The 11035-nt window shown below is 34.2% G+C and overlaps 1 protein-coding gene across 1 annotated transcript; it reads right to left on the reverse strand.

Moving 5' to 3' along the window:
- Positions 1 to 1241: 1241 nt before the first annotated feature.
- On the reverse strand, positions 1242 to 10712 carry LOC148271261 (IQ motif and ubiquitin-like domain-containing protein). The gene is made up of 5 exons (XM_088241608.1): positions 9975 to 10712; positions 7278 to 7390; positions 5362 to 5570; positions 3825 to 3954; positions 1242 to 3312 (listed from the first exon to the last, which is right to left on the reverse strand). The coding sequence occupies exons 1-5, from the start codon at positions 10588 to 10590 to the stop codon at positions 2203 to 2205; spliced, it is 2178 nt and encodes a 725-aa protein (XP_088097734.1). The 5' UTR covers positions 10591 to 10712; the 3' UTR covers positions 1242 to 2202.
- Positions 10713 to 11035: the final 323 nt, after the last annotated feature.

An 11035-nucleotide genomic window follows, 5' to 3' on the forward strand; every position in this document is an offset into this window, starting at 1 on the left:
CCTTTGACCTTTGTAGATTTATTTGTATTACACGCAAATTACTTCCAATGCTGCATTTATTTGAGTTGTTTTCATCCTTGGCTTAACAAAAGTAGTTCTGGGAGAAACTGCTTGGGTAGTTTATATTTTCACGGCTGAGCGAGTCAAAATATATTCTTGTTGGGCAGTCATGACTAAACGCATTGTGTTTAGCCTCTTTTTTGAACTTGATACAGTTGTGGCAGGTTTGTTCTGCTCCTTTATTGTGCCATCAGTTGCTTATTTAAAAAAACTGCTTATCTATCGTACATAAGTATACAATGAATGATATATTAATTATGGAATTGGCTAGTATTGTTGAATATAATATGGTAAAATAAATCATGGCATAGAATTTCATGGCATTGTTGAAAAATGTCTATTTTATGAACATGTCTATTTTATGAAGTAAAATGTAGAGGGATCACTTTTCATATTGAAAATAATATAAATGGTTTTATCTTCAGTTAAATATCTTTTTCAATTTAGTTGATCATTGTTTTAATAATTTGTTCAGTACTTCAGCAGTTAGCAGTTTTTATTAAGTTTTAAGTTGCACTGAAAGAACTTTAAAACGTTAATTATTTCTTTGTTTGACAATATAAATACTATATATTTTGATAAAATTGCGTCATTCATTCAATAAAATAGTATTTTGAATTTTAATCTATGTATTATATTTTTATTTTTTTTAAGAACCAACTTAAATATTCCTTTTCTTAAATGAATATTTGAGTATTGAAATGAAATATTGTAATTTACATTTTTTTGTAAGAAAAAGAAGACATTATAAATCACTATCTTTTGATGATTCACTTATTGCAGTCCTTTTGGTTTTCAATTGTTCATACACCAAGCGTTTTCAACTATTTAAAGCAGCGGCCTTAGGCAAAACGGCGCTTTAGTTTCGAACAACTGTCAAATTAATTTTTGCCCCCTCCCCCCCTCCTACCCCCTCTCCGAATCTACCGATTTATTTTTCTGAATCTACCTTTTTTCGCTTGATCGGGTCTGGCAACGCTGCACTGATGCAACATTGTAATCGTAATGACGTTTAGAACAGAAAAAGTTTATTATGTTTAGAATGGTTTATTAGTGAAAGTAAATCGTAAAATTACCTTCTATTGTCATTATTACAGTAAATATGTAATCGTAATTGAAAAAAAGTTAAGTAATTGTGCAGTTCTAAATTCGAAAAAATAAATTATATTTTATTACCGCTCTTACAAGGTTATTTTGTTGAATTTTGATGAAGTGTAAAATGTGACCTATTAAATTGGCCCTACTGTAAACTTAGTTTTATTATAATATTTCTATGGATTAGATACATACATAAGAATACAAGCGCAGTCCCTTTTTTTTTACTTCTTACAACCAGTTAAAATTATTTTGTTGCAATAGACGTAAAAAAATATGGTAAAATATCCAGATTTTGTATCCAAACATTTGGATATATTCAAAATATAATTCATAAAAGGAATATCCAGGAATGTATTGAGATTTTGAGACGAGTATCTACGTATAGGGATTTATTTAAAAAAAGTTATTTGGGATTTTTAATAAAATACTAGATACGTGATAAAAAAATTGAAAAAATCATTAAGAAACTTGTATTTTTCTTTCTACAGATAAACTATGTTGTAAATACAATATTTTGAGTTCTTATGGCGGGCTCGTCTTTAATTTGGATCTTGCTTCTAAGATTATTTCTACTAAAGGTATAGTTAGAATTTTGATAGAGGGTAAAAGAGGAAGATCAGTGCTACGGGAAATTAGATATTAAACATGTTTTCTTACACGTGGTAAAAATTAGAGCATTTAGTTATAAGGCGAAATTTCTTGAAAATGGATAAAAAAATAATAAAAATTAACTACTTTGAACAAGGTCACAAGTTCTTGTCAATCAACCAATCAATAATAGAGTTGACACGTGTTGTGATAGATTTTTGGTTTCCGGGAAGCCATTATTTTCAACGTTTAGTATAATTTGTTAGCTACGGGGCTCTACTTTTAAATGTCAGGACAAATCACCGATAAGAATAAGTTACGTCACGGGCGTAGTAATGTCAAAATGAAAAAACTTAAAAAAATTATAGCAATGAGAATACGATACATAAAAACTCTAATTATATTTGTATAAAACACTGAACTTCCTCAATAACAAATATACCTCTTTTTGTAAAACTATTCAACGCTCGTAGCCTCAGTTGTCGGTAAAGAGTAAAGGTCTTCATCATCAGCATCCTTGGCTCCCGCAAGACTACTGAAGTGGTTTCTCGCCAACAGGTGCTTATTGCGGACTAGGCTCACGAGATCCGAGTCATACACATCCTCGGGATTTTCTAGTTTCAAGTGTGCTTTCGTCTCCTTAGTGGTCAGTAAAATGCAGTTCCACGGCGCCCAATCTTTCTTAGCCTTCCACCTGCAGAGTCGAAGATCATTAAGATCCGTTGATTCGCTGACTGCAGACCTGGAGTGCCATATTTTCTCGATGATGTAGTAAATATCGTCGTCTTGGAGAATGAAAGCGAGGGAAGTCCAGCATCTGTTTCGACGTTCTTCTCTTCTTATGGCTCTGAGTATGTAAGTGTATTGCATCATTTCAAAACAGGTATTTTTAGTTGAATCTCCCCATTTGCACGATGTGCAAATGTCCATGTCTGTAGTACAGGAATGCAGGGGAAAATCTTTGTACGTTTTGACCTGGGTGCATTCCCTGCAGCGATACAACCTTTCGTCTTTCATCATGTCCTGTTTTTTATTTTCTATTTTTCTCATACACCCTTTATTAAACTCTGGCATGTGGAGGAATTTGAATACCATCGATTGAATTCGCTTCCTCAGTATTACGAGATCTCGGTTGGAGACGTTTCTCACCATCAAATCGCATTCTCTGTCAATCAAAGATTTCATCTGCTCTGTTAGGGGACAAGGGTAATCTTGCAGTATAATTTTAAAATTGACTAAAAGCTCCATTCTTTCTTCAAATTTGATATCTCCTTTACTAAAGGAGTAGTAAAGATCTTTCAAATAACGAGCATGCTGAGCTTCCAATGTATCCATATAGACATGGATTCCTTTTACCGTTTTCCAAGTGACTGGACTAGACATCGTATCAAGAAGCTTTTTTTCTTTGACAATTCGGTTATCTTTTTTTAATTCAATGCGAAATTTGTCAATTGAACGGAGCATTTCGATTTCTTTATCAAGCAACAAGCAAAACTCAGCGATTTTTGGCCCTTTCGTATGTAATTTAGATATACGAGATACTTCGGAGTTTCTCCACCTGTCCACCTGCAATGAAATGGAAAATTAATAAACCTTATTGCAAACTGAGTTATTTATATATTTATACAGGGCTTTTCAGGGCCAGACCGTGAAACTTCAGAGGAACATTCCTCATGGTGAGCTTAAAAAAAATCCTAATAAAAAATTCCAAAAAGTCATTTAAAAGAAATATTGTAAGATCAAAATGTAGTAAATCCTTAATTAATCCAGACAAGCAGTCCCTCCACAAACCCCTACCCATCTCCTACCCAGCCGCTTCCTTTGTCTGCGTCTGGTGCGTATCGCTTCTTTGGTCAAATACGTTTTTATTGCATTTTTTTTGCCGGGGAGAGGTAGGGGTTTGCGAAATAGATGCTAGTCCGACAAAATAAAGATTTACTCCATTTTGAGATCTCTATTTTTTTTTTAAATGACTTTTTGGAAAAATTTTATTAGATTTTTTTAAAAGCTTACCAAGAGGAATGTTCCTTTGAAGTTTTGCGGTCTCGCCCTGAAAAACCGTGTATATATTCAAATACCATTGCATAAAGTTGATCAAAGTCTTCTCTCGTTCTGGGGAATGTTTTTTTCACAATATCTTGGCGCAAACGAAGTTCAGCTGCTTGCGCATCATTATGTTCTTCGTTCTTTAAGTCCTCGATCCTTTGTCTGGAAACACAAAAATATTTCGAGCAAGACAAATACCGCTAATCCCATTTAATCCATTGCAAATTGACACTATTATGTGGGCTTCTAATAAAACGTTTAAAGATGTAAACCGCCATGTGAGCTTGGAAACAGCACAGCGGATTCAACTCGAGTCAAGCTGGACTCTAAAGAACAAGTAGAACAAAACGGGTGGAAAATCATTATCTAACTAACTAACTAACTAACCATCACGCCATTTCCCCGGAGGGGTAGGCAGAGAGGATAGAACGCCACACCACTCTGTCCTGGCACACTTCCTTTGCTTCCTTCACATTCATACATCTTCTCATGCACGCACGTCGATTATTCCGACTTTTAACATGACCACTTTCAAGAATTTGTTGTACTTGATCATGCCATGTCTTTCTCGGCCTTCCTCGACTTCTACAACCAGACACATTCGCATCATAAATCTTTTTAGCCGTTCTTTCATCATTCATTCGCTCCACATGACCGAACCAACGCAAAAGACCTTTCTTAATTTTGTCGATAATGCTTAACTCAGCCTTGCATTCTGCTCTAATTTCGACATTAGGGCACCTATCATACATTGTTTTTCCGCACATTCGCCTGAGGGATCGCATTTCAACAGCATTCAGTCTACTTTCGTCCCTTTTTTTCCAACTCCATGCTTCGCTTCCATACATTAGGGTTGGTACCAGAACTCCATTATGAACTGCTAATTTAGCCTCTTGCGATAGACACTTATTTGCTACGACAGACTTTAAGGCACCATTAACTCTGTTACCGGCACTAACCCTCCTTTCAATATCCTTGTCCATATTTCCATCTCTAGTAAACATACTACCCAGATATACAAATTCTTCGACCTGTTTCAAACTATCTCCATTTACTACAATCTTACATTCAGTCATAGTTACATTTCTTTCAAAGACCATGACGTTCGACTTTTGCACATTCATTAGCAAATCACTCTCCTTGCACACTTCGTAAACCTTTGTAACCAAGGATTGCAGTTCCTTTTCGCTGTCAGCTAGGAGGACTGCGTCATCGGCGTACAGAAGGCAACTGACAGTTAGATTACTCATTTTCGCTCCCACATACATACTTTTCAATTCTTTCATACATTTATTTATGTATATGTTGAATAACCACGGTGACATTACACATCCCTGTTTGACTCCTTTAGGGATGTCAAACCAGGAAGTTAATGACCCATTTACCCTTACACACGCTACACTATCTTTGTACAAAGAAGCAATAGCGCGGACAAGATCATTATCTGATAATACTATATATACGAGTATAGCTATTTGGAAATCTACTGCTCCTAATATTTGTGATAATAGACTTAGTAATGGTGGAATGTTGGAAACGTTGTAAGAAGATAAAATAAAAATAACCTACATGCATCGTTTGAGCCACTCCGCAACTGCCTTTCTGAATCGATAAGCCCTCCATGTTCTCTGGATAATAGTGGCTTTTAAATCGGGGTTAATTCGAGCCATCATCTGAGCATAGGTCTCGTAGGGCTTGGGGCTAATAACAATATCTTTCACATGTGGGATATACACGCCTTGGAACGACATCTGGGTGCTTTGATCAATGACAGTGTCCTGGGAAATTAATATAAAAAACGATTGTTGTTTTAGTACACGATTGAGTCCCAATTGTTTTAATTAAACCAAACATTAGATTAAAGGATTGTAACGAACGATATAATATTTTAAGAATCAATAATAAAAAAAAGCTAATTACTCAATTGTACAATCGTTATTACAGTATGGAATTGTTAGATGGGATGGTGCAATATATTAAAACCTCTTAAAATAGTACACAGATTAATTATCAAAGTAATTTCAAAGAAACCCTCAACATTCTATACGAAAAATCTAAATAAATTATTAAAGGTTCATACAGTAGATACTATTTACAAAATAAATTACATTATACAAATTTACAAAGAAGAAAAAATAAACGAACTTGAGATGAATAAGTCACTCAGATACCAAAATAATATTAAAATTCCTAAATTTTGTTTTCAAAGGAGTGAAAAAAATATAATAATCTCCCCAATGAACTAAAAACGAATATATCAGTTAATCAATTAAGAGTAAATTTGAAGAAATTTTTAACCCGAGTTTATTTTTCTTTATTTTATTTTCTCTTTATTTTGCATATTTTTTTCTCATGTAAATTCGAATTTTATATACTTCAAATGACTAAATAACTATACCAGTGTAAGTTACTCTCTAAGCAGAAGAGCTAGTCTCTTTTTTGGATAGTTACAGTTATAAGATTAACTAAATATAAAAAAGTAGACTTCAATAAAAAAAGTATAATTTCATGTAACTACGAGTATATTAAAAAAATCATAATGCTGACCCATTTGATTTTAGTCATCTAAAAGTATTAAAGTGATGGAGACTGTCAACTGATGAGAAATATGAAAAATATTATGTTAAGGGGACAAATATACAAGAGCAGCATCAATTATTATATTATATTGATGTTTTTTGTAGATGATTCTTGATAAAACTCCGTAGTTAATGATTTGGATAAAATTATCAATAAAACTTCTTGGTTCCTAGCCCTGAAGATGCCTTCTTAGCCGAAAACGCTCATTGGTCAAAATTAAGTAAAAGTGAAACTAAAGCAATAATAAACATTACAACAGAGATGAATAACATTATAGCATAAATAAAGGTTTCAGCTCTTTAACTTCACAAACATCAACAGATGAAAGAATTGAAGGAATATAGATGTTCAAATATAGGCAGAATGGTGAATGTTACACAGTGTGTAAAGTGGCCACTTAAACCAGCCATTGACAGGTCATAAGCCCTGTAGATGCCTAGACTTCTATATTACCTTTTCTTAAATGTTCTTCATCCAGAGATGAAGACAACAGATTGTAATATGTTAATAAAAACAGCTCCCCAGGGAGTTGAATCCAGTCTTTGTCTACAAAAATTTGGACAAACTCAAAATTTTGTTGCTAAAGCAATAAGTTTTGTTGATAATTTTATTTATAATTTTATCTAAATCATTAATTATTATATTATTGACATCTGCATATAATGGTGCCTAGAACACTTCATTGGTACACCAATTGCAGCGTATCTCGATATTTTTGTTACATGAAGACAAGATGATTACTATTACGCTTTAGGTACATCCCTTTTTAGTAAATATTTCATTTTAACCAAGTCGAGAATCGCACCCTAGACCTCTTGCATGACAAACTCGCTTACCAAGTAGACCATGAGGTGGAAAAAATAAATAACAATTTAAACAAACAAAGTAATAAAATTAATTAATACCACAGCTTTTGTCTTAAGGGACACTGTTTGAGTATCTCTGTCATTCTTCTTGTCACAGGGAACTCTGTCTGGACGTTGCGGAGTTTGGGAAAATGCGTGATGGTATTCTATTCCTGAAAGATTAAAAGCGTCTGTATTAAAATAATCACCACGCTTTTATTTGTTGTTTGTGTTCAGGCGGATGAAGAATAGAATGGTCTGTGTGTGAAATCGAACCAAGAGGACGAGTGTTTTCGGCTCAATAGCTTCTCAGATGAAAATCCTAAAAAAAATAACCGGAAATCGAGTGGATAAACGTCCGTCTCGGGGTGTAGTGATTGACGTGTTCGCCCACCAAGTTTGAGGTTAAACGCTAATAAAATACACACTAAATAGATCCAAAAAAAAAATCAACGCGGGTAACACGCGTTGAATAAACAAATAAAAATGTATGTAATTAATCGCGTAATTTAATTAATTTGTCGGCCTCGTGGTATAATGATTAGCGCGTTTGACTACCATGCAGAGGTCTCGGGTTCGATTCCCGACATGGTATAAAATATTTCATTGAAGGGGTATTTTTAAACTAGAATATTTCACAGTCCCTGGACTGGTACCTGAAGCGTAAGACTGATCATCTTACCTTCATGTAACAAAAATGATCAAGATACTCTGCAATTGGTGTACCAATGAAGTGCCCTATGCACCGTTAGGTGCGGAAAGAGGAACGATAATGATGATGATAGCAGAAATGATTATTATAGTATACGAATAAAAACATACTCGTATCTTGTATACATTTCTTAAATGTAGACAATCTACCCCAAAAAAATATCTGTTGATTTTCAAAAAGTAACAAAAGCTTTGGCCACCACGTGTTCGAGTGGTTAGTGCATTTGCCTACTGCAAATTAGGTTATGGTTCAATTCCTGGTAAAGTTGACATGAAATATAAAAAACAAAAAAAATGTATATAATGTAACGTGTTTTTACACTGCCACAATCACAGTTCCTGGACTGGGACCTGAAGCGTGGACTGATCGTGTTTCCTTTATGCAAGATTCACTGCGATTGGTGTACGAATAGAATATCTCAAGAGCCCATAGGTAGGGACAAAAAAAGATGATGTTTTTTTGTGGGACTATATGGGTAATAACATTACCAAGAATAAAAAAATACATCTTATTTACTAATTTATAAATGCCTATTTTTAAATTTCCTTAATACTAAAATAAAGTAAAAATATTTTTGCCAATAAGTAAAATAAGTGATTGAATTACGTATGGTTAAAATGAATTATTTACGTGGTGATAAAGTGTATATACTGTGCTGAATAAGTGTATATACTATGCAGACTTTAATATGGTTATAATAAATCCTTCAAGTAGGTAATAAAGTGTATATACTAGGCTGGATAAGTGTATATACTATGCTGAATAAGTGTATATACTATGCTGAATAAGTGTATATACTATGAAAACTTTCGTATGGTTATAATAAATCCATCACGTAGGTAATAAAGTGTATATACTATGCTGAATAAGTGGATATACTATGCTGAATAAGTGTATATACTATGCTGAATAAGTGTATATACTATGCTGAATAAGTGTATATACTATGCTGAATAAGTGTATATACTATGCTGAATAAGTGTATATACTATGCAGACTTTCGTATGGTTATAATTAATCCTTCACGTAGGTAATAAAGTGTATATACTATGCTGAATAAGAAAGTTCAGTGGTACGGGAAATTGGATGTAAAAATGTTTTCCTACACGCGGTAAAAATTAGAGCACATAATTGAACGGCGAAGTTCCTCAAAAATGTAAGAAAAAAAATAAATTAACCACTTTGAAATCATTGATATACTTATATGTGTAAACTAAATGTGGTACTAAGTACCCAACTTGTGTTCCATTCAACATAGGTTCCAGGGTTGGTATTCCAAACGCTCTCGCGGCCGTATTATCTCGTGTATTTACGTACAAAATACGCGAGAAAAACTATTTTCTCGTGCCGGAAGAGTGGTTTAGAATAGTAAACTCGGAGCTTATTTTGTATTTGGTGGGAAATAATGTTTTTCCTTGTGTATGCTAAGCAAATATGAAGCAGAGCGAAAGGGCGCGACGCGACGTGCAGATTTGAATTCAGAGCAAATGGCAAAGTTGGTCCTTTTTACTCTACTACGCGTTTTGTACGGCATTGTTGTTCGATATTTTTTATAACACGACTTCAAATTTGCGTTACATGAAGCGTCATCATATTTCCCATCATATTTGGTGGGAAATAGTGTTTTTTTCTTGTATACTCTGAGCAAATATGAAGCAGGACGAAAGGGCGCGACGCGACGTGCAGATTTGAATTCAGAGCAAACGGCAAAGTTGGTCCTTTTTACTCTACTACGCGTTTTGTAAGGCATTTTTGTTCGATAATATATAAACCACTGAACATCCTCATTCGTGTACATAAAATGCTTTATGCACTATTGAGTCTAGGTAAGGGCTTGAAGAAAATTGAGGAGCAAACTTTCAAAAAGTAATTTGTTTAATATCAAATCCATGAGAAAAAAACACACACGACAAAACGCATTTTTCTCTATCATTTAAACAAAAACTGTTGTTAAAAAAAGTTTTTCTGCATTTTTCAAACTCTATATTTCTGAGACAAATCACTTTTTGAAGTTTCGCTCCTCAACTATTGAATAGCGAAGTTACCTGTTTGTTTATTTCGATATCCTCCCAAGTAAAGTTTTATCATTCTCGCATCAATAACTTCAACATTGATGGTCGTGAAGCTAGTCAAACCCTTTGGAACAGTCACAGACAATATGTCTGTCACTGGAGCCACATCCTTATAGAGCAAGTTGAACTTTAGTTTATGCTTGTCGTTTGTGAACAGCTTTATCTCCACGTTACCAAAACTATCCATTTCTAGTCGCGACAGGGAAATACCTCCATCCTCCAGCCTCAAACGTTTATTAATCATGACCAGCGATCGTCCTTCTATCTGGAATGTGGAGCATATGTCTTCTCTGACCTGGTCTATCGTAGTTTCGCACGGGAACGCTTTTGTAAAAGTATGGTACTGCCTGACGACATTAAATTTGCACGTGACTATTGGCGGGACCACTTTATTCTTATTGTCTTTTTGATACGTAGGCACAGGGTAAATCGCGTCGTCAAACTTTTCCTCGACAGATGTCAAATCGAAGAAAGATCCATCTTTAGTTGCTATTCCAACCTGAGCACTTTTATTATTTAAATCTTTGACTTTGCACTCGTTTGCGACTGGAGTCCCGTTTTTCGTGATTTCGATATTTTCCAACGACATTTTAAATACTTTTCCCAATTTTTCCTTGACTTCGAGAATGCTGAGCGATTTTTTGAACGATCTCGTGAAAGATTCGTCTTGATTTGACACATGAAAGATAATTTTTGTTCTTTTTCCATCTAACGATTGACTGTCAGTTGTTTCGAATTCGTTTGAATTTTGCAAAGTAGGTTCAGAGTGTTGTCGGATCAACTTACTGTCTCGGTGAATCATTCTTAAAAACTTCACAGTGTTTTTACCAAAAATGTGAATTTACTTTACATCAAACGTATCGATTAAATAAACAAGAAAATTTTCTTCAACGGATTGAAAGTGATTGATGTTTCCATAGCAACGAATTTGTAGGTTCCATTTGCGCATGTCCTTGTTAATTTTATCTTGATTGTTATCTCCGGAAAATTCAACGCAACTTATGGAAATATGCGGAAGAGATAATTTATTTGTG

Source organism: Micrasema longulum, unplaced genomic scaffold (assembly GCF_059751315.1).
Source record: "Micrasema longulum isolate JH-2025_06_02 unplaced genomic scaffold, ASM5975131v1 h1tg002988l, whole genome shotgun sequence".
Taxonomy (NCBI): domain Eukaryota; kingdom Metazoa; phylum Arthropoda; class Insecta; order Trichoptera; family Brachycentridae; genus Micrasema; species Micrasema longulum.

Coding starts and splice junctions, on each gene's coding strand:
- LOC148271261 (XM_088241608.1), bottom strand. CDS start 10,590: ATGTCGTTGGAAAATATCGAAATCACGAAAAACGGGACTCCAGTCGCA. Junction 5,571..7,277: donor CCCTTAAGACAAAAGCTGTG/GTATTAATTAAT, acceptor TTAATTTCCCAG/GACACTGTCATTGATCAAAG. Junction 3,955..5,361: donor GAGTGGCTCAAACGATGCAT/GTAGGTTATTTT, acceptor TTGTGTTTCCAG/ACAAAGGATCGAGGACTTAA.